The sequence below is a fragment of the Pleurodeles waltl genome, chromosome 7 (assembly GCF_031143425.1).
Source record: "Pleurodeles waltl isolate 20211129_DDA chromosome 7, aPleWal1.hap1.20221129, whole genome shotgun sequence".
Lineage (NCBI taxonomy): Eukaryota > Metazoa > Chordata > Amphibia > Caudata > Salamandridae > Pleurodeles > Pleurodeles waltl.
The window spans coordinates 1149143116-1149167686 of NC_090446.1; the positions used below are offsets into that span (position 1 = coordinate 1149143116).

General features: G+C 42.0%; 1 protein-coding gene across 1 annotated transcript in view; it reads left to right on the forward strand.

The window, feature by feature from the left end:
- CYGB (cytoglobin) overlaps positions 1–24571 on the forward strand; it is a 195707-nt gene that overhangs the window by 160179 nt on the left and 10957 nt on the right. The window contains exon 2 of the mRNA XM_069200234.1: positions 16030–16261. Within this exon, the coding sequence (XP_069056335.1) occupies positions 16030–16261 (232 nt within the window). The remainder of the gene's footprint in view (positions 1–16029; positions 16262–24571) is intronic.

Sequence of the window (24571 nt, forward strand, 5' to 3'; positions counted from 1 at the left end):
TTGGACTCCAATGTCGTGGGTCCCTCTTTTGTGGCTCTGAGTCGACTGTTGTCCCCAGATCTTCTAAGTGCCTGTTCAGGTGCTTCTGCGGGTGCTGCCTGTTTCTACATGGGCTCTCTGTGTTGCTGAGCGCCCCCTCTGTCTCCTCCTCCAAGGAGTGACCCCTCTGTCTATTCCTCCAAGGAGCGACCTCCTGGTTCTTCCTGGGCCCTAGCAGCACCCAAAATCCTCAACCGCGACTGTTGCAGTTAGCAAGGCTGTTTGCGGTCTTTCTGTGTGGAAACAACTCTGCATCCTCCTACACGCCGTGGGACATCTTCTGACCAAAGGAGAAGTTCCTGGCACCTTCCGTTGTTGCAGAATCTTTGGCTTCTCCACCCAGAGGCAGCCCTTTTACACCTTCGTCCGGGGTTTAATGGGCTCCTGCCCCCCCTGGACACTTGCGTGACTCTTGGACTTGGTCCCCTTCCTTTACAGGTCCTCAGGTCCAGGAATCCGTCTTCAGTGTTTTGCAGTCAGTTGTTGTCCTTGCAGAATCCCCTATCTCGACTTTACTGTCTTTCTGGGGTAGTAGGGTAACTTTACTCCTACTTTTCAGGGTCTTGGGGTGGGGTATCTTGGACACCCTTAGTGTTTTCTTACACTCCCAGTGACCCTCTACACACTACACTAGGCCTGGGGTCCATTTGTGGTTCGCATTGAATGTTTGGAGTATATGGTTTGTGTTGCCCCTAGGCCTATTTCTCCCTGTTGCTTTCTATTGTGTTCTACATTGTTTGCACTACTTTTCTAACTGTTACTTAACTGATTTTCGTTTGTGTGTGTATATTTTGTGTATATTACTTACCTCCTAAGGGAGTATATCCTTTGAGATACTTTTGGCATATTGTCACTAAAGTAAAGTACCTTTATTTTTAGTAACTCTGAGTATTGTATTTTCTTATGATATAGTGCTATATGATATAAGTGGTATAGTAGGAGCTTTGCATGTCTCCTAGTTCAGCCTAAGCTGCTCTGCTTTAGCTACCTCTATCAGCCTAAGCTGCTAGAACACCTCTATTCTACTAATAAGGGATAACTGGACCTGGCACAAGGTGTAAGTACCACAAGGTACCCACTATAAGCCAGGCCAGCCTCCTACATGCAGCATGTGCTACGTTGAGCACTCAAGTCAAGACTCAGCAAATTATGCCAATCAATAAAGTTTGAATTTAAAACTTTTTTCATACTAAATATTTCAAACTGTGTCTTAACTAAATGTCTTAAACTAAATGCCTTTCAAACTCAATGTTTCAAACCACCAGCCTAATAACTCTACAACATCCCCTCTTTTCACTACTGAATGAGGTTTACAATATATATGTATCATTCCCTTGCTCTACAAGCACTTCATTACATCAGAACCCAATACCTTTAAAAGTATTTATCCACCAAGTGTATCTAAATATGCTATAAAAAAACGTTAAACACTAGATGAGAGATTTTCCTGAAACACTGAATGCTGATCAACATCATTGTACCTGGAAGGCAATCCTCAAAATAGATTTATTATTTAATGCTAAAACTATTCTTTGGTTCAAAAGGGCCTCTTTATCCAAGAAGCTCAAGAGTGGTTGATGTTTCTGTCTTTATTTATTCACACATCTCTTCACTACAGTCACTGAGTTCTCACTCACTCCACCTCACCTTCTTTTCCTTGAATTACAACCCACCCCAGTTTACACCTCCCAGACTCCAACTCACTGTCTCAGATTCCAAACCACCACTGTCCTGCCTCTCTTCCTCAGTGCCCAATGTCTTATTTGTTAACATACTAAAATTCCCCACCTCCTTTTTTGCAAGGCCTCCTAGGCTTTATCTTCTCAGTCCTTCACCCCCACTCAATTTGAATTTTCCATATCCAAAATATGGATTTTATACAAACACTTTCTCCTGAGGCCCATATACCACTGAGCAGATCTAATCTGAATGTGAGCCCTGTCACCCATCCTCCCTTAACAAGGAAATCCTCTCAGAGGTTTGACCAGACCCTCAGTCCTAATGTGCTGATCAAGGTACCTAATTTCAAGACAAACTCCATTCCCACGTGAGAATTTATGTCTAATTTGTCTCAGCCTGCTGAGAAAACTGTTTTCCTAACAGAGGTAGCTAATTAAATGTAGGATTGCTAAACTCAGATGCCGTCATCCTTCAGAATACAAACTTAACTGCCTTCCCATGAATGACAATCTTTGGAAGGGTTAGGTTGCCTAAGAACAACTGTGACTCTCACTTCCCAAATTATAAAGTCTTCTCTCAAAGAAGATGAGGTTTGCAACCTAGTTGAAGGTAGCTGTATATCCCAAATTAGTTCCCTCTCCTTTTTCGAGATCAGGCTCCGTTCAAGTTGCCCAACCTCACTATTACTAATCACAGACCTTCCGGCAACCACACACTGCCTACAAAGATGGAACATGTTAACCACATTCAAGTACCCATTGAACTGCTAGTGATTTTATTTTCCAAAACCACCTACTACTTTTGGCATTGTCTTCTGCACAACTGCTGTGAGCAGTTAAGCATTGTTTGGCAATCTCTGACACTTTTGTTAACCCAAACCTGAATATCCTAGTTTTTAAAAAAACCTGGTGCACGATTTGCTGGTCTTTTCCATCTGCGATACTCTATTCTCTTGTGTGACCATCAAAACAGACAGAGTTAGGTAGTACCAGTTATTCATAACAGGATGATCTGCTGTAGTATCAGTACAACTTCACACAATGCCTTTTACTCAAAGTCTCTGCTCCTAAAGATTCTAGAGCAGTGGCCTTCATACTTGTTAATGCCATGCCCACCTCATGCAAAGAAATTGCATAAGCACGGCCCAGAATGAAAATATACCTTTTCACAATCATTGGCAGCTCTAAACATATTTAAAAATTCAGACACTGCACTTATGCTCAGTTATCCCTTTGAAAAATCCAATCAAATAGATGATTGCAACATGCTGGTCTTCATAAAGTGTAAGAGTAGCCCCATTGTGTTTCTTTATCAGAAATTGAGGGGCTTTGTGTATTATGGGCCCAACAGCCTTTGATACCTACTACCAGTAAGGATATGCCAAATATGTTACTGAGGGCCCAATAAATAGCCACTGTCTGATGTCCCTCCTAGGGGCGACCCCAGAGTATTCATCCCCCAGTTTGAAGACCTACATTCTAGAGCCATATTAAATGTCATCTATCATCCTTCAGGAAAGAATAGCACATGCACTGAGGAATGTATGGTGCTCATTACAACCCAACTGCTAATCTGTGTGACCGACATCTTTCTCAGTAATCTCAGTCTGCATTCGGCAATGCAAATGTTCACTTGTCAATTTGTTTTCTGCCTTTCTCAGTGTAAATAATATCTGCCAACATTGCAAAAAAAACTACTCACTCCAAAGGCTCTATTCTTGACTTGATCATTGTTAGGATCAACTAATGACCACTGTCGACCCCATCCTAGTGGACTGGCCTGACCATCTTCAGATTCCTTTCATGCTAGCCTTTCTCTGCTGCAAAACCACTGGTAAAACAAAAAGGGACCGAGTCGTTTTGGGGCACCAGGAAAATATTACACTTGCAAGTAGGACTTAGATAAACCTTTCTTCTGTTGGATCTCGACAACATATCAATTTTACCTGTTTATAAATGATTTATAACAGACCTGATTAAAGAATCTGCTTCTCTAAAAAAAGCATCCCTGGTTGTCAAAAGAATTATACAAGCAAATAAAAGACCTGTGCAGAATTGGAGACAATTTTCCTCTCCGTTTAATCTGACTCAGTTTAGGGCTCCAAAAAGAAACTACGAAACACACATTTTCATAGCAAAGTCATCACATATTAAATCACTACTGGATACCGCCAAGAATCAGCCAAAACCTTTTTGAAGCAGTTGAACAGTCCAACTGACTGACGTCTATTAGTAAAGTTGATGTTCCTGAATCCAAATGTGAGGAGTTTGCAAATTTCCTTGCCGAGAAAGTAAGGTCACTGAACTCTCATTTCCCCAACATCTGATCCTCCAGTTTACTGAAATCTAAACCTTGATGTTCAGAAAACCTGGTGTTTGTTTAATGAAATTCAGAGGTACAGGTACTCAAAACTGTAAAACAGGTTCACTTCACTGACACAGTACCTGACAACATTTGTAAGGCGCTAGCAACACATCTGCTAACCTTCTGGACCACTTAGGTCAACTCTTTGCTTGTGCAACTGGTGTTTCAGGATAGGCTGGCAATTCTCACCCCTGTTGAAGGAACCCTCTGCTAATGACCTTAACAATGTCTGTGCTGTTTCAGGCCTACCTTTCCTAGGGAAGGTAATAGAAAGTGTAGACAAGGCCGTAGCACAGAGACTGCTCCTCTTCGAGCTGTGGCCAATGCATTCTGCTTCATTTGCTAGCATAACTCTCGCCTACTTTTGCTTCTAGACCTTTCTGCTGCCTTCAATAAGGTCACTCATTTCCCACTAATTAACATTGTGAAATAACAAATAGGCATGGAAAGTGGTTAAAATAGGTCGTTCTGGATATAGCGCAGTCAGGATGTAACACAGGGTTCCTCATGACTCCACTGTGTCTCAAACAGTGTTTAATCAGTATCTGAACTGCTTGAGTCTATCCTCACAGTTCTGGGGCACTGTGTCATAAATATGCAGATGTTACCCAGATGTATCTTACGATTTAATCGTCAAACAATATTAAATGCTCTCTAACATCCTGGAAAATATTCAGAAATGGATGTCTGTTCAACATATAAAATATATATAAATCTCCCCGAAAACAATCCAGCTTTTCTGTCCAATCATGGATTGACACACTTACTCTTCTGGATTGGAAAACAGCTACTGTAGATAACACCAAGTCCCCTGGGTTTACCCTCAACAATAGACCTAACAAACAAGGCGAAATCTCATCTCTGTGGTAAAGAACTATAACCAACTGAGACTATGTTGGTATATCGAGCAGTTTATTTTTGAATCCACACTTAAAGGCTTTAGATCAGGCACTTGTTCCATTAAAGGAATCCACTTCCCTCTGCTCTTCCAAAAGTTCATCTAGCCCCACTCTTCCTGCTACAAAATCCCTTCTCCTCGTTCCTCCTACATTCAAACAAGAGTGATATATACAGCAATCTTTCTCTGCCAGTGCAATACGAATGCGGAATTCCCTTTCACCAATCCTACATACGATTCCTTTTCATTGCTACATAAAAAAAAAAAAAAGTCATCCTGCTTCAAAGGCACTTGGTTGAGACTGGGGATTCTATGCACTCTTCCTTTATCTCTGCCCTGTTGCTTTCACTGATTGTGGTTGGCTTCCACCCTGTATAGGCCCTGTTAATTGATTTTATTATTCTTCAAAAATTATCTATGACAATTGGTAAAAAGCTCAAAAGCCTTTACGCAAAGTCCACGCTATAAATAACTTCTTAAACAAAACACAATAAAAATGTGGGTCTTAATTCAGCCTGGAGGCTGGGTGAGCTGGTAGTCTTTTTCTGTAAAGCCCCTTACTTAAGAACTTTTCAGATTAACTATTTCCCTATTTGGGCCTGGGGATCTTGCCTTAGGTAAAGTTTTTTTTTCATTGAAGTAAGTTATAATTTTGATTGTTCCATTGTTCCATTGTCTTTGCTAAACTGGACACCCTTCTCTCACTCTTGAATGTTTCAAGGGTAGTACAAATGTATCCATCTTGTTTGCCCACCAGTGAGAAAAGGATGATTTTTAAAATTCATTTTGGGCTATTAAAGAGGAATGAAGGTCTCTTCCTTCACACAAAGTAGGTGGACATGGCATAACAAAGGCCCGTGCAGCCCTCGCGGTGCGGTGGTCCCCAAACTCTAGGGGGGCCCTTTAGCACGGGCAACATCACTGCCTCCCCAGCTAAGCATTACTTCTCTCTCCTGTAATGGAGTAGGCATCATTTCTCCTACAGCTTACATGCATATCCACCCTGGCACCCCATGCGGAATTCACCCGCCCCCCCAGCACCCAAAAGCAACTGCACCTCCTCGTAGGTTCGTCGCATTCCATTGAACCTCCGTAACTCACTCACCAGTCCTTCACCAGCAGACCACACTCATTCACCAGGCTCCCAGGGAGGCATCGAAATCTGCTTTATGTGAAAATCTCGAATTCTAAACGAAGAACCCAATAATTAGGATCAAATATCAAAGAAAACAATAACCACTATATTTTCCAAGTGCCAAAACAATGACAAATATTACAAAAGTGTAAATTAATGTTAAAAATGCATACGATTTTTATGCTAAATGATATGGTTATATGTTCAAAATAATATTAAGAAGAGCATTTACAACAATATTACTAGCAACAATGTAAAATACAAAATACTAAAAAATATGTGGAATACACATTTTAAAATGTAACATTTAAAAAGAAATAGTGTATAGTTTGTGACTGGATAGAGAGAGACAGGCAGTGAAGAGATGTGGGAGGAGAAGAGAGAAGGATAGAATTGTGAAGAGGTGGGGACGGTTAATGCCTCCAGAAAAGTGACCCAAAATTAGAACAAGCATTGGCAAAGCCAAAAGGTCCGGCATTGGCCGCTAGCCTTTTGTTAGTTCTTGTTTTGTTTTCTCATGTTTTTAAAAAAACGTTATTGTTTGCAAAGCTGTCGGCCTTTATAAATCTAGAAAAATATAACATTGGCCAAGGGAAAAAATGTTTTGGGTCGCAAAAAAGCAGATATTACCATAGTACTCCCTGACACTCAAAAAATTAGTTTGTGTGTGGATATGCTTCTTGTGGAAGGACAGCATGACATAACTCATAGTGAAGTCAGCCAGTGGCTGAAATGGGCTGACCCCTTGCTCCTTGATGCATGCTTGAGTGGGTAGAAGAAAAATATGAATGGCACATCCACAGATTATTGGGTGAAGTGTAGCTGAAAATCTCCATAAGTAAGTGTGTTATACACATGCTTTTAGTAAATTCAAAAGGTCTTGGCTAAAACACACCTAAAAAGACAACTGGTCTGGCATTGGCTGCTAGCCTCTTACCTTTAAGAAGGAATGCAAGTAAGAAAGAAGGCACAAAAGAAAGAAGGAAAAGAAGGAAAGAAACAAGGAAAAAAAGAAAAATGGAAGGCAAAAAGGTAACAAGAAAAGAAGGAAAGCAAAAAGGAAAGAAAGAAGCCACAAACGAATGAAGAAAGAAGAAAGGAAGGAAAATAGAAAGAAGAAAAACGAGAAAAGAGAAAGAATAAACAAGAGAAAGAAAGGAATAAAGAAGAAAAGTGAAAAAGGAAGGAAAGAACGAGAAATAGAGAGAAAGAAAGAAAAAAGAAAGAAGGCCCCCTAGGAAAGAAGAAACGCAAGAAAGAAAGAAGGACTGTAAGAAATAAAGAAGAAACAAAAAGAAGGCAAGAAAGAAGGAACGTAAGAAAGGCAAGAAAGAAGAAAAATAATGGAAAAAAGTAAGGAAAAAGTAAATAAAGAATGGAGTCAGAAAGAAGGAAGTAAAAAAGAAGGAGGGGAGGAAAAGGAAAAGAAAAGAAAGAAGGCAGGGGAAGGCAAGAATAGAAATAAGTCAAGTAAAGAAAGAAGGAAAAGTGAGGAAAGAAGAAAGAAAAATGAGAAAAGAAAGAAGGAATGACAAAAGCAAGGAAGGAAAAAGAAGGCAGTAAAGCAAGAAAGAAAAAAGACAAAGAAAAAACAAGAAAAGAATTACAGAAAAACAAGGAACGAAAGAAGGAAGGAAAAAGAAAGAACGACGGTAAAGTGAAAGAAGGCAAGAAAGAGGCAAGGAAAGAAGGAAAGAAGAAAAAATTAGGAAGGAAAGGATTAAATACAAAAAGCTAAGAAAGAAAAAAGAAGGAAAGCAGAAAGAAGGAAGGGAGGTAAAAAGAATAGTAAAAAAGGAAGAAAGCAATGAGGAATGAAAGAAAGAAAGGAAAAAAAAGAAAGAAAGGGTGCAAAGATACAGCACACTCATGAGCTTACATTCAGAGTTCGTGTGGGCTGCTGTTTGTATTACTGTTGTCTTTCAAAACGTTCCGTTCTCCAATCTTTCCATACTAGTGAAAAAACAGCAGTCATATAAAGGTCACAGCATTGACAGGAGACAGAAACTAATAAAGCTGGAATATGTCCTGTATATCAAAATAGCTCTGCCTTCACATAATCTTTAAACACAAAAGCAACACTAAATTATTTATAAAGTGAAAAAGTCACAGGCACCGAAGAGAACTATGTTGTGGGGAAACATCCTTTATGCCGACTTTTTTATAACAAAGTCCTGGTTAACGAAAGCGGAACAACGCTTTCTTTAACCACGACTTAGTTATTTTGTGCCTTAACCACGCATGTCCTGAACAACGAACATGCATGGTTAAGGTACAAACAAGGGAGTCGGCTGAGGAGGACGACGCAGATGACGAGGCGACAACTCAGGTAAGTGGGGTTTTTAGGTTTTGGGGAGGGGGTGGGGGTCGGGGGTTTTAGGTTTTGGGGTGGGGTTGGGGGGTGGGGCGTTTTTGGGGAGGGGGTGGGGGTCGGGGGTTTTAGGTTTTGGGGTGGGGTTGGGGGGTGGGGCGTTTTTGGTTTTGGGGAGGGGATGGGGGGTCGGGGGTTTTAGGTTTTGGGGTGGGGTTGGGGGGGTGGGGCGTTTTAGGTTTTGGGGAGGGGGCTGGGGGTCGGGGTTTTAGGTTTTGGGGTGGGGCGTTTTTGGTTTTGGGGCGGGAGTGGGGGGTCGGGGGTTTTAGGTTTTGGGGGGTGGGTGGGGCGTTTTTGGTTTTGGGGAGGGGGTGGGGGGTCGGGGTTTTAGGTTTTGGGGTGGGGTTGGGGGGGTTGGGCGTTTTTGGTTTTGGGGAGGGGTAGGGGGTGGGGGTTGGGGGTTTTAGGTTTTGGGGTGGGGTTGGGGGGGTGGGGCGTTTTAAGTTTTGGGGAGGGGGTGGGGGGTCTGGGGTTTTAGGTTTTGGGGTGGGGTTGGGGGGGTGGGGTGAGGCATGCAGGATCAATGGGTGCCTGTTACTAATGACTACCAGGAATGCCTTTACAACGAAATATCGTTGTTAAGGCATTCGTGGTAAAGGCATTAGTAGTAACAACGAGGTCGGTGTTCCGACCTCGTTGTTTAGGCACCCGTTGTTTTGTCAGTCGGCATTCCGTCGTACAACCTATGATGTGTGCAGGTGTGCTCATTTTAAGAGCAAAATGCAGTCACTCAAAGTGAAATTAACCAGTGGCTGAAGTAGGCTGACCCAATGCCCCTTTATTGTATTCTGTCATGGGCGAAAGCAAACTAGGAATGACACAACAGACTAATAGATCAAGATTGGGGGCTGAAAGGCCCTTCGAGTAATTATATTAGACATATAATTTTTGTAAAATAAAAAGGTCTTAGGTAACGCCAGAACTAAAAAGGGGTGAGTAAAGGAGTTTTGTATAGAGATATAGGGCCACATGTACGAAGCTTCTTTCTGGTCGCAAACGGCACGATTTGCAGAATCGGGCCCATCTGCAACCAAAAAAAAAAGCATTTTTGGATGTCCAAAACCCTATTTTGCGATTTGGTAATCTGTTACAGAATCGCAAAATGGGTTAGAGACTTGGTAGTAGGAAGGGGCATGTCAAGGGCGTCCCTTCCTAATAGCGACTCCCAGTGTTATGTATGAATGTTTTGTGACCGAAATGCAGTCGCAAAACATTTGCTTTTTATCACCAAATTCAATTTGGTGGTAACCTATTCGTGAACGGGAAGTTTTCCCCAAGGTACCACTTCCCCTTTGTAAATGCATGCGAACATGTTTTTTAAAGGCAGACAGTGGTCCCATAGACCACTGCGTGGTTCCATAGACCAATGCCTACTCTGAAAAAATTAAAGTGAAAGGTTTAATTTTTCATTTTGAAATACAACCTATTTTCTTTAAGGAAAACGGCTGCATTAAAAAAAAAAAGTCGCTTTATTTAAAAGCAAACATGGACATGGCGGTCTGCTGTCTCCAGCAGGTCACCATCCCTGTGTTTCTATGCGATTTCCAATGGAGTGGAAATTGCGACCTTCCTCATGAATATTAATGAGTTAGGCCTATTTCCGACTCACTGGGAATTGCAAATCAAACTCAATAGAGTTTTGCACACTGGAAATTGCAATTTCCTAGTTGTGATTCGCATGCAATCGCGATTAGGAAATTGCAATTCCTAACGCATGTACATGTGGCCCATAGAGTGGGACATTCTTAGTTTCACCCTGGGTTATATAGTGGCAAAAAGTGGGAAAAGGTTGATATTGGCTTCAATGTTGTGGTGTTGTTATTAATAAAACAAATAGGACAGTGGTTTCTTTATTTGGGAGCCTGGTAATGGCCTTCTTCACTTTCACATCCTATTTTTTAACATAGATCCATAAAGCTCCTGCTTTAATTTCTAAAACAGGCATTATGTACCTCACCTAGCCCCCAGGCACATACTGCCTCAGGTTCCCTCAAAGATGGAAGTTCTTACCTCAGGGACAGTGAATAGTGGGCGACCCTTTGAGTCATAACCCTCAATAGGTGTCCCACCGCTTGTTTTTAATCTCACCAGCAGTCACCACGAATAAAGGTGTATTACAACACAGGTGACTGATTAGATGTTTTTATTTATTTTTTCGGTAGTACAACTGGATCCCACTTCTATCCAGAGAACCTTAATCTCTGCACCCACTCCGAGTTCTTTTAACGGTGAGGTTGAGTCCATCCAGGTGATCCTACCTGGATGGGGCTAGGTGGTCAAATGATGAAGCATGACACTATATAGTGTGTGAGACCAGCTAGTCCATAAGGAGAAATTCCCCTCTGGACAGCTACATTCTGGACGCAAACAAGCCTAGTAGTTTGAGATACACAAAGGTTCCAGCGCAACTCCTTTGCACTTGGTACCCAAAAAAAAACACCCCATACTACTTTTGTACGTGGTTCTTACCTCAAGGGCCATGGGACACAACAGCATGCTGATCCTCACCTTAATTAAGCCCAGCAAAACATGCCTTAACTCGCTGTCTGGTTTAGGAGATGTCAGTCTTTCTTGTGCCTGCTTCCTACCCACAGCAACAGATGTTCTTCGCCTGCTTTTTAAGTGCTCCACTAATTCTCACCAGTTACAGCAGATGATCTTCATCAATCTATAAGTCTGTGTACGAGGTGGTAGCTTGTTTTGGGCTGGTGCAGAAGATGACTTCAATCAGGAGGGAGCTGAGTACTACTTCTGAAAGGAAAGAGGCTGCAGGGCTGTTGGTGAAAATACTTTCTACAGCTTTTAGTGGAGGGGTGGGGCATTCTGGCCCGAAAGTGTGAAAGGAGGGAACAGTGTTTGTCCAGGGTGACAGAGGTTTTGTGTAATGTCTGACTGGTGGGTCTGCATTACAATACACAGTGAAATACATTATATGTCACTATGAGCACTACCACAGCACTGTGATCGTGGACAACACTTGTGTCCTGGCATAGAATTATTTGGCACTACGTTTGCCAAACCAGTCTATGAAATTATTGGTTTCCATTGTTATGGGTACAGACGCTGAATGCCGTAAGGCAACATGAGGTGGTGACTGCAGTAAAACTGGGCACAGAGACTGATTCCATTCCCTCTTGAGATGGGAGACTTGTTCCTGCTTGGGGTGATATACAATAGGGCTTGGTGAGGTGGGCCAGTGTATAGTGCTGGCTGATGGGGTTGACAAAGGTTCAGGCCTAACAGAGAGGACAGTGATAGCTGACAGGACGTACTACTGCACAGGTCGAACTGAGGGTCTCATTTACAAGCATTCTGTGCTGCATAATTCTTTTTGGCACAGCAGCAGCACAAGCAGTGCACTACACTGCTTCACATTTACAAATCGACGCATTGGGCCTAACAGTCTGTTTGTAAAGCCCTGCGTGACATTATACCTGTGCCAGGTATAATGTATGCAGGGAAAGCGTTCCCACAGAAAAAGTCACTTAGAACTGACACAGTGAAATTTACAACTTCTCTCTTTCAAAATGTTACAGCCTGCTCAGACCAGGAGTAAAATTGATGCAGGGATTTTTCCAATGGGACTCTCCTTGCATTGCTGGAGTTGTATCAGTTTAACAACACAATTCCAGCAATGCGTCACTTTACTGCCAATAGATGTGTCAGGATTTCTGATGCATCTGTGAAAATGTGGGCCATGGAGCTCTATTGTAAATACAGCGTATCCATGGCATGGTTAGGGGATATGCGGTAGGTGCAAGAAATCTGATGCATTGATGGCTATGCATCATTTTCTTGTAAATGAGGCCGCAAGTGAGTAAGTGTTGTATGCTGCCTTAGGTACTATATGATATTGCTTCCCCCTCTGTATAAGACTTTTAATCTGTAAAAAGGCCATTTACACTGCCTTTTTTATTTTTTATTTTTTAAAGTAACTTACACTGCTGCCCATGGTACTTTTCTACATTGCCTTTCTTTCTATGAACGTTTCATGATTAAACCTCCTTGTCGACATAAAGGCACCTTCTCTGTATAACGGTTAATTTCTGTCTTTCACATTGTTTTCAAAATATTAACTGAACCAGGAAATTTGAAAACAGCAATTAAAGATTGAGCAATTAGCATTCCAATGAATATCCTTCTGTGCCTACCTTTATCCATCCCGATTCTCAGTAGCGTACACCCCAGCATATTGACCCGTGGATAGGTTTTGAAGAGCTACAATGCAAGAAATAAAGCTATATGCTTCCACCTAAACTTTTATGGCAGTTGACATGTCCAAATCAGCCTCAGAAATTGATGTTTGCAATATCTGCTGTACTTATCTGAAATCGTGTTCTGAAATGTTTTTATCTTTTTAGGCTGTGTAACATAATATCCAATTAGAAAGTACCTGTTTGCGTCTGAGATTAGTACCTCTCAGACAGGAAAAAGTAAATTCACAAGTCTCAGATCATACTAGTTTGCTAGGTTTCTATCAGGCCTTTCCCAGGTGACAGTCTGACTGTATTCACACATTTTCGTCACTGTCCAATACCACACATTAATTGTTACAGAAATACCATAGGAAAGAAGGCTTTTATGATCCCCTTTATCCTATGTGGTCTTTTTTTTTAAAAGAAAACCTCATGCGGTCTTATTGTGAAGTAAATGAGTCTTATATTAACTTGTTCCCAAAGTCTTAGTGCATCTTCTTCTACTGGTAGACCCATTTCTCAGCAGCCATCTAATAATTTCTCACCATTGCTCATACGAATAGGGCCTTGCATCACTTTCAAGCTTCTTCTAAAATCTTGCAGCAAAACTCATTTTGTTAGGATTCTACCTAATCGAGGATTATTGAAAAGTTGTTGATTATTAGGAAGGAAAAAATCTTGTATTGTATTGAGATGTAGCTGAATTTTCAAAGATGTAGGTATAGATTTTTTGCCAGGGTGAAATATGGGTTATGGGTAAAAATAGAAAAGAACATGATGCCAAATTGAAATCTCTTCTCAATACTCTTAAACAAAAAGGGCCTTACTGCAGAATTCAAGAAATGCAAATTCAACTGCAACATAGTAGCATACGTAGGACATAAAGTATGTATGTATGGTATTTAACCAAGAAGAAGTGGAATCACTAAAGAATGCGCCGGAATCCAGAAAACATGAGATTGCTTTTGGGTCTTGCAGAATACTACGCACAATTTGTGAACAACTTTGCAGAGCTGGAATACCCTAATAGAAAATTAACATTTCCATGGTCAGATGCTTTTCAGACGTTGAAAGAACATATTTGCACTGCCCCTTTTCTACAAGGGTATGATCTGGATAGTAAAAGTTACATTACTACTGATTTGAGTAGTAAAGGTAAAGGGGCAGTTTTAACACAAGTGTAAGCAACTAGTAATGAAGTGGTGATCGCTTTTGCCTCTTGTGCTCTCACACAAGCTGAGGAAAACATTTCAGTCATCGAGAGGGAAACTATAGCATGTGCATGGGATTTGGACCATTTCAGGCACCATGTGTGGGAAAGATCTGACTCCATAGGTTGTGATCATAAATCCTTTACTAAAATGTTAACACCTAAAGATCTAACAAGTGCTTTGCCTAGACTTCCTTGCATCTCTTTAAGACTCATGAATTATAACTAAAGCGTACCATATGTACTAGGGGCCATATTTATACTCTGTTTGTGCCGGATTTGCGTCGTTTTTTTTACGCAAATTCGACGCAAAACGAACTCCATATTTATACTTTGGCATAAGACGCATCTAGCGCCAAAGTTCATGGAGTTTGCGTCATTTTTTAGCGTGGACACCTTCCTTGCGTTAATGCGTTAATGCGTTAATGCGCCGGCTAACGTCATTGAATAAATACGGCGCCCGCATGGCGCTTCAGAATGGCGTTAGCCGGCGTTAAATTTTTTGACGCACAACTGCGTTGGCGCAGTTGTGCGTCGAAAAGTATAAATATGGCCCTAAGAGTCTAAAACAAAGTCACAGTCCTTTTGATAAGGATCCTCCTACCCGTAAAAGATGATGAGCGTGTGTTAGATGACTTGTATGTTGCTGGGCCGTGGGACAAAGAAGCATATGTCACCAATGACGGTGAGTGTTTCCCCTGGTACATTAAAAGATAGAGTCCTGCAAGTATGCCATGATGGGGGTTTAGAAAATGTCAATAAGAAGGGGACAAAGAATGGAATATATTGGTGGCCTGGGTTGCACAGAACATAGACAGAATATTAAGAGAGTGGTATGAATACAATAACTTAGGGCCTGATTTAGAGTTTAGCAGACAGATTATGTACTGTTGCCTGGCAAAGTACTTTATTTCCACCTTGGCAAGAGTACTCTGCCCACAAAATTTGGAAATGCACGACAGTCCAGTGGACGTCTCTTGTATTTCCAAAAAGCACCACCATCACAGCGGTTCCTTAAAATGCATTGAAAGTTTGACAGATGGCTCTGTAAGCATGATGGAGCTATACATTAGACTTTCAACTTTATTTTTCAAAGCTGGAGTTTGAAGAAAATAAAAAAAGCAACGCTCCCCTGCCCCCCCAGGCAGGAGTTTTCTCCCATGGCATGGGGTTCTTTTTGCAGTTTTCACTGTCCTTTACTGCCAGGCTTTAGCGGGCAGTGAAAACTTGCTGTTTTTCCACCCACTCTATATAGGGCGGTAGGGACAAATGCCATGTGATGGCCATTTCTTTGTTGGGCCGTTGGATGTATAAATCTGCAGCGGAGTGTCTGCCATCGATATACTGAAGGTATGCCCGACTCTACATGAGATGGGTGGACCTTCAATTTGGTGGAGGGAGTACTCTGGAACCATTGAGAGGGAGTACCCTCTCTGCAAACTCTTAATTCGGACCCCTAGACTCTTTCTCACCATGGAAATGGTCCTGCACAGAGCTAAGTGTGTAAGAGAAGGGGAAACAATGTTTTATTTTATAGGGATAAATCGTAAATTGTACATCTGCAGCCATGCACAAGGGGTACTTTCATATGTGTATATTACGATTCTCCTTGTGAATCAGCGCCAAGTGTAGCAAAAAGCACTCACCCGCAGTAATTCACAAAAAGAAAATATCTCCAAAAAGTGATGAAATCATTCTTGTTTTAATACACTCTCCTATCAACATGGGTACATTTCAAGCTGTATTAAGAAGTGAATCCACACTTTCCTAACACTAACTCTAGCCACGTGTCTGCCAAGAACACAATGCCCATGGACTAGGATAACCACAACTCACCTACATTAGAGTTGGTGCTAATAATGTTAATGGACTGTCGTATTTACTCAACTTTAACATATATGACCTTAAATTAACTAGAATGGTAACACTTTCTACCAGACATACTGTGTACCAATAGCATGAACCTGTCCCTACTGAAACTTCATTGTATAATCCTTTTACACCCTCTAGTGTCATATATAATCTATATGCAAATAAACGGATCAGAATATGTGTTGTGGAGAGTGCTGAGAGCCAAAAGGGTATAGTCACAATGCTATAGAAAAAATAATTAAGTACATTTTCCACATTGACCAGGTTTTTTGTCAACTTCCCATCGGCCAAGCAGTACTTCAGCCAGTTCAAGCACATGGAAGACACCCTGGAAATGGAGAGGAGCGTGCAACTACGGAAGCATGCCAGACGAGTCATGGGCGCTCTCAACAATGTCGTAGAAAGCCTTGATGACATGGATAAAGTTTCTACCATTCTATCCGTGGTGGGCAAGAGCCATGCCCTGAAACATAAGGTGGAGCCTGTGTACTTCCAGGTAAGCATATGGCCAGTTGGCCGTAGGACATAGGGCACTACCTTCCTAATCCTAAATGGGGGAGAGAGCTGTGGCACACACTATATACTAAAGACGAAAAGACAGAAGGCATCTTCCTCCTAGGTATGAAAAGATATAAGATACGACTTTGCCTTAGTCAGACTCAACAAGAGGCAAGACTTGCAGTTCCACTGTGCTGAGGAGTTGACACCTCAACCCATACAAATATATAATTTGTTTTCAAACATACACCGCTATTCTTGTGGACATCACATTTCCTTACAAGAAAGAAACAATAAAACTGTATTATTCTGAGTTAAGGTAAAATAATAATAATTAAACCGTGGACGAGACCAGAAGCAAAAAAGCTTAAAGAGATGAACAGGGTAAGTGGCCCATCTCCTAGGAGGAGGCATCGTTTGTCCCTTGTAAACCTCACTTTAACCTTGGCTTTTCAAATACTTAAGGAAGGGTTGCTCAAAACTGTCTTAATAAACAAAAGGGAAGCTAAGTAAGGAGGACTATCAAAATGAAAAACATGTGGGTGACCACCCATTTTATATGAGAGCCATAGACAGACTACCACATTACTGAATTTTGAACAAGCGAGACCACAATGTTTTTCAGGCTAAAGAAGAGTGCATACAATGCTGCTGAAGCAAGGGGGGGATCGCCTACAGTTCAACAGTAAGAAGGTAGACTACTATAACACAAAATGCTGAGGAAAGAACCCACATGTCTTCCGTACTAGGAGCTATACATAACTTCATCCTTCTATTCTAAGGGGAGAGCAACCAATATTCCACTTTACAGAAATGGCCAAACCGTTTTACACAAAATGAAACTTTACCTTTTCCTATTAGCTTCAGGAGTGGAAAAACTGTTATTCAACACAAAGGGAGCCATCTAAACCATCATACCACATGGACAAAAGACGAACTTTACAGTTTATACTTGCAGAGGATCCTCAACTACTCCTTAACATGTGTGGAAGGTATTCTAATCTGAACTAAATCTCAGTTATAGGATGTTAACCTTCCAACTCCTCAAGGTATGGGGTGGAGACCATATAACCTATCCCTGCAAAAGGTATGGTATGGATCTTGATTAACCAAAAACACAACGGGTAGTGAAAGCCTTCACTCACATTTTTAAAACCACAGCCGTCCATTTGTTGCTAAGGGTTTAAAAGAAAGGCAAGGAATGTAAACTGCAGAAAGTAAACATGGCCTTTAGAGCCCAGTTTACATTCTCCTTTTACTGCTGCCTTCATTGTCGCTCGAAAGCCTGGGGACAAAAAGGTGTAGCAGCTGTTAGCCTTGGCTACTCCTAGTTGACATTCATGGCTCAATGACGGCGACCACATAAATCCTTGGTGCTGAAGAAGTGCCCTGGCTAGAGCCTCAATGCCAAGAAATTCTATGCCTCAAATTAAGATCTCCATAGGCTTTCCATGGTAAAATAGGAAGGCCACGAAAGTGATTTAATGAATAGGCATAATATAAGGGGTAGAGCGCCGATAAAAAATATCAAAGTATTAAAATGTATCTGGGCAACCTAATTCATCAATACAAGTAGATTAGCTATCCAACCATTTTATTTTAATTGGGGACTTCATAATTCCCCCGAACTGGGAGAGGTGATGGTATAATTGTTTACACAGTAAAGGAGGGAGCACAATTAGCCCATACATTCACCAGTTAATCAACCATACATCTGCTCTATGCTGAAGGAGGATCACTTATTGTACATACTAAGACCAACTAATGAGTAACATGCTTATAAATAGGGATAACCTCATCCTTTTTGTTAAAAACATATGGTGACTTCCTCACTACTTAAAGGAGGCCACCTAAATGTCTGACGGAAGGAACCTATCTTGACAAACAGAAGGCAACAAATCAAGCTCTACTAAACTGAGCAATCCAATCCACCTTTTTTATTCTGACCAAAGCAAGGCGCCATTGAGCACTACATGCCACCAAAGACAAAGGGCATATATAGCATGCTATTGATTCCCTATGGACGCTGCTAGGATGGTTAGGTTTTAGGTGCAGTAGATGCACCTTAAATGCTCTCTTAAGTGAGAGACTCCTGACACACTCATATACAGGTGAGAGAGCAGTTAGCATGGACTAGTTTAAGACACAGCTAGCCTTCTCTAATGTAGGACATACAGCTGTATGTCAGACTACATACAACAACAATCTTGTACTACAAAAATATCTATTCTTGAATATGTGGAATTAAGAATAGGAATTATTTACTTACCCAGCTATACTTACCTTCACAGTATTGTGGTAGTGATATTCTGGATACAATACTTCTATAGGACTATATTTAAAAGACAATGTTTTGATTGTATATAACATATTCTATTTTTAGAAATATCAAAACGGCTCTTGTATTAAGGTAGGCACATATAGCAACTCTAGAGTATGGATGAAGATGTCCCTATAATGTTCTCCTAGGTCTAATATGACCACACTAGCATTTTGTTATATCATGTTGGATACAGCTAGAATGATCTTAATCATAGTTTTTATATGAGGGAGGACACTCCTTGCATTTCTCTGTTCTTGGTATAACATTGACTGTTCTTGGTATAACATGGACTACCAAAGACCCATCAGGCTCCAACATAGGTCTGCTTCTTCTATGTTTTATTTCACAAATAACAGAAGCCACTTTCACTAGACTTATTGCTTTATTTAACCATAGCTTTTGGGGTAATATTTGCCTGCCAAAGAGAAGATCAAAGGCACAGAAATGATTTAACATCAATTGGTTTGTTGAACCTCTTGGCAAAACCATCAGTTTGAGGATGGTACAAATATGTGATTGATGGCTGACAGATTTCTTTCAGTAACTGAAACAAAACTGCTCCCTTAGTTTGCTATATCATGTTATGTGTAGTTTAAAGCGCACTATCACCTGCGAGTATATCCTGGTGCTGAGTCGGTGTGTGTGCCTAGCACTGAGTATGGTAGGTTGGTTAATTGATAAGCAAGGTCTTCAGCTTTTTGAAGAATTCTAGAAGACAGAGGAGGCTCTGATGTGAAGTGGAGGTTGTTTCATGTTTAGGAGCAATGTAAGACCCTCCTGATCTGGTTCTATGTATGGATGAGATGTGTGCGACTAGGAGACCTGCAGAGCAGAGGTGTCTGGGTCGTTGGTGGAAGGAGACTGTTCAGGTAGGTGAGGACTAAGTTGTGTAGTGCCTTGAATGTGTGTGAGGAATCTGAAATGAGCACCTTTGTGTATTGGCAGCCAGTGGAGCTCCCTGAGGTGTGGTGTAGTGTGTGTTCTGTATGAAAGGTTGAGGATGAGTCTGACTGCTGAGTTTAGGATGGTTTGTAGCCTTCTAGTGAGCTGCTTGGTGATCATGGGGTAGATCATGTTCCTGTGGTCCAACTTACTGGTGACCAGGGCATGACTGACTTTTTCTAGTATTGCCTGAAGATTCTACTCAGCATATTTGGGGTGTGGAAGCAGGATGCATTGACTGTGCTGACTTGACTTGTGCTGTCATGTCCAGTTTGCTGTTAATGATGATTCTGATGTTGCTGGTGTGGGTGCTGTGAGTAAGTCTGAGTTCGGGCAGCCACCAGTTGGAGTCCCATGCTGAAATGTTTGTGGCTGAGATCATTATTTCTGTCTTGTCAGTGCTAAGTTTGAGACAGTTTACTTTCATCCAGTGAGCTACTGCATTCATGCAGGTGGCAAACTTGTTTCTTGTAATGGGGGGTCTTGTTTCGAAAGGGACAGTATGAGTTGCATGTTGTCAGTGTAGGAGAGCATGTTGATATCATGTGTATTCATGGGGTTATCAAGAGTGACCATGTAGGTGTTGGAGAGGGTGGGGCTGAGCGATGAACCTTCCGGCAACCGAAGCCAAGTATAGGGGATTGCAAGGAGTAAGAGGCCAGGCTGACAGCTGGTGTTCTATCTATCAATATGGAGCAGATCCAGTGGGAAGCAGTCCTTGGATGCCAATCTCATGCAGGTGCTTGATGAGGATGGGTTGGAAGACCATTTCAAATGCTGCAGAGAGGTTCAGGAGAATGAGGGCTGCTGTGTCGTCTCTCTCAAGGACCATGTGAATGTTGTCTGTGGCAGTGGTGTGCTGTCTCTGTAATGTGGTTGGTCTGAATCTAGACTGCATGACATCAAGGAGCCACTGGATGCGGAGGTGCCGGTTGATTAGTTTCTCTACAACCTTGATCAGGTATGGTAAGAGGGAGATGGGTCTGTAGTTCGAGAATGTGACTGGGTCAATGGATGGTTTCTTGAGCAGGGGTATGATGGAGGCAGGTTTCCAGGTGTTCAGGAATAAGGCTGGTTTCGATGGAGGTGTTGAGGATGGGTGTTAATGCTTTGCTGATTGGTAGGAGTCCTTTGGAGAAATCATAATAGGGGTAATGGTCCGATAGAGCCCCCGTGTCCGTAATGTAAACTGATGGTAGGCCCAGCCTGGGAAAAAAACGGAATCAGCAAATCACATATACGAATTGCTGTGACTGGGTAACTGGTGGCTTAGCCTATTAGGACAAGAATATGAAAACACCCTCTACAAAAGGGCTTTAGGGAAATAACAAGGTCCATCCTTATGTACTGGAATTGTACCATTCCAGGGTTGCGAATAACTTATACTCATCTGAGCCTGTTTGGGGCGCAGTCTGATATATGTACCTGAAGTACAATGCCTAACTAGTCATGACAGAGTTGACCAGGATTAGTGACAACCATAGTATCTCTAAGCATGAAGAACAAATTGCTTACCTTTGGTAACATGTTACCTGGTACAGACTCTATTTAGCCACAGATTCCTTACCTTACAATACTCTCGAGGCATCAGACTGGATCTGGAATTTATCGAGTAGTGTCCCTGCATGCTGGTAGGTGGCATCTTTCACGCCAAATGTGATGTGCGAGGTGCCTTTATAGGCACCACCCGAGCATGCTGACATCAGTTTCTTTTCATAACTTTCCACACTAGAAGCGCAGATCCACGAAAAATGCTGACATACTGGTTTGCATTTCTAAGGCCCTCAGAATGGTGAGATGTCTGAGTTTGCACAGCTCTTTTCGGTAAGGAATCTGCAGCTAAATATAGTCTCTACCAGATAAGGCTTTACCAATGGTAAGGGACTCGCTCATCTGATAGAGACTTCAAGCCGCAGATTCCTTACCTTAGAACAGATACCCAAGCAATACCTCCCAGGAGGTGGGTTTGTGAATGGGATAGACCAAAAAGTCCTGAATGACCAAATGGGCAAAGTCCACGTCACAACAAACCTGACCATCCAGGGAGTAGCACTTGGTGAATATGTGCTATGACACCCACGTTGCTGCAGACAGATGTCCAGGACAGGAACCTAACGCAATGGTCATAGCCTTGCTTCTTGTGGAATGCACATGCAAGGCCTTAAGTGGTTGTTTTTTGGGCAGGGCATACCAGATTTTTATGGAGAGCACTATCCCTCTTGAGATGGCCCATTTCTGCACTGCCGTCCCATTCTTATCTCCAATACAGCCTACAAACAATTGTTCGTCCACCTGGAATTCTCTTGTGGGATCAATGTAGAATGACAATGCTCTTTTTGAATCCAGACTGTGGAATCTCTTCTCTTCTTTAGAAGGGTGAGGTGGACCAAAGAAGATAGGAAAGGTGATGGTCTGGCCTACATAAAAGGGTGTCACAACTTTTTGGAAGAAAGAGGCATGGGTCCTCAGAATCAGTTTTTCTGGCCTAAGAAGAATGTATAGCGAGGGCCTGCAATTTTCTGACCCTCCTGGCTGATACTATGCCACTGGAAAGTTCATTTTGATAGTAGAAAGCAAAGTGGGCAGTTGAATAATTGCTCAACGGTAGCACACGTTGGGAATGTATGAACCAGGTTGAGATCTAACTGGAGCAAGATAAATAGCTTGAGGCGTGGGATGGGGGGGCATGTAGTTCTATCAGGAACCTAGTCAGAACAGGTGATTTGAACAAAGAATGTTGCTCCAGCAACTGAAGGAATATCAAAATGGTAGACAGATAATGTTTGACAGTGGGAGAGGCAGAGCCCTCCTGGACCAACAAAAGAACAAATAGAAGAGACTGTGACAAGGGTGCAAAAAGGGGATCAATGTTTCTGAATGCACACTGTGCCACAAATTTGTCCCAAAGGCAGGCTTATACCATCTTGGTAAAGGAACGCCTGGCTGCCAAAATAACATCAGAAACTGTGTGAGGAAAGTCAAAAGCTGTCAACTGTCACTGATCAATCTCAGCACCAAACTACTGGGAGAAGACACACCAGCTACATTGTCACTCTCTATCACACAGTGAGTAAGAGAGGATGGTGGGGGCATATATTCCGAAGGCTGCGAATGTGGGTCAGATATGTATAAACCTTCCAGCATGAGCGTCACATGCCATCAGAGGGAGTTTGGCTGATACAGGCTGAGTAATCTCCTGCACTTCTTTAAATTATGCCTCAGTACTGCTAAGTTGACTGACACCATGGAAACTGTTGCTTCGTTCACGTTTTCTTGTGTAAGGCACTCACTCACTGACTTGCAGCCTTCTCCATTTTCTAATATGTGCTGCTGTAAGTAGGAAAGAAACATTACCACTGGAAAGAAGAAGTCTGGAACTGAACATGCATTTTTAGACTGTGGCTAAAGTACCCTCACATTGGAGGGGTCTCCCTAGGTCAAAACAAAAACCTGGAGTCACTGTGTAAAATCCAACTTGGTTGCCCAAATTGTACCAATGAATGAAAGAGGGCTGGACCTAGTATTACAAAGTACTGCTTGTCCAAAGAGGAAGGTCCTGATCCATTGTGTAATGATTACTTGGAAATCTGAAGATGACTGTGTAACTGTACATTTACCATCTCCGATTTACTAGCACTCATTACGTTTGACCTCCCAGGAACCGCCCTTGGAAAGGGGGACCCTTGCTTTCGCACTGATTGCAGATGTGTTTGATACTGCACTATCATTGATAAGAATCCATATGTACTTCTTGGTTCCTCTTATTTAAAAGGGAATCAAACATCTCCTACAGCATGGATCGCCTCTGCTCTCTATCTACACCAGGTTGTTGAGCTACCTGGATGGTTTTTGCACTGGCTAGAGACATTAGGGTACCCACAGACTGGGAGAGGGAAAGAACCAGGATGTTGTAGTTGAGCCTATTAATTTTCGCTCCTTGTTGTGACATCCTTGAATTTATGATCATTAGTAGTGCACAAGGCAGTCTAAAAAGTCTAAAGGGTCATGCTACTTTCCAGGTCACGATCTCAGTCTGCATTTCAAGTGATGTTTAAAAAGGTCAGTTTTCAAGAGTTTAAAAAATAATAAGACATATTTTTGATATCAGAAAGCTCATGCATGCTTGTATAGTTCGCTTGCTAAATGTAGGCCACTTCAAAGAGTTGTGGAACAAAGTTGGGATGCCAACAAGCATTCTCGTTTTAAAATGCAGGACACGTACTGCAGATACAGTCTGGGCTCCATTAGGTGCCAATTTTGTACTTACAAGGCAAAATTAAGCGGTCATCACCTGCAAGTCAAACCACGTGGCTTGCAGTTATTCAAATCTGCAGATATGTGCAGTTTTAATCACATTGCAGAAATAGAATCATTCCATAATGATTGAATGTTGAACTCTATTAGAGTGGGGGGAATTTAGAAGCCAGCTAGGAGCTACTGGGTCCCGAACTTAAGTTCTACAATCTGGGCTAAGTACAACCCTGGCCGCACCTGACCCTCAGGTTAGCGAGGAAGAGCAGTTACAGGCTTTTTAGGGAGTTAGTATTGAGCTCAGAATTCAACAGTAATCCAACATACACAATAACTTCAATGTAGAGCCCAGTGCTTGTCCGTTTAAGAAACAGCGAGAACTTTTTAAATCCCACAACAGTATTACACAATACTCATTTCAATCCGACACAGGGCAGTCATCCTTGTTATGATTCGCCTTTGTGGTGTGTAAATTCGCAGATTCTCCTTATGCATATCCCAACAGTGTGCCCTCTTGATAGTTTCTACCACCAGAAGCTAGAACAATAGTGTGAATCAGGCTCTGGTGCAGTGTCACTTACCCCCAAAAAAACAAATGAGCACTTAGGTCATGTTTTTCAAGATTCTTACACCTGCCGGTGTAGTGGGTAATAAGTTCAGTCTCTTATGCTCCTCCTGAGCAGATCCAGTTGCTTTGCTGTTCTCCCATTCCTTCAGTCTCTCAGCAGGCAGGCTTCTAGGCAATAAGGAGGCTGCCAGTTCCTCCAGCAGAAAGTGTAGCCTTCAGGTGAT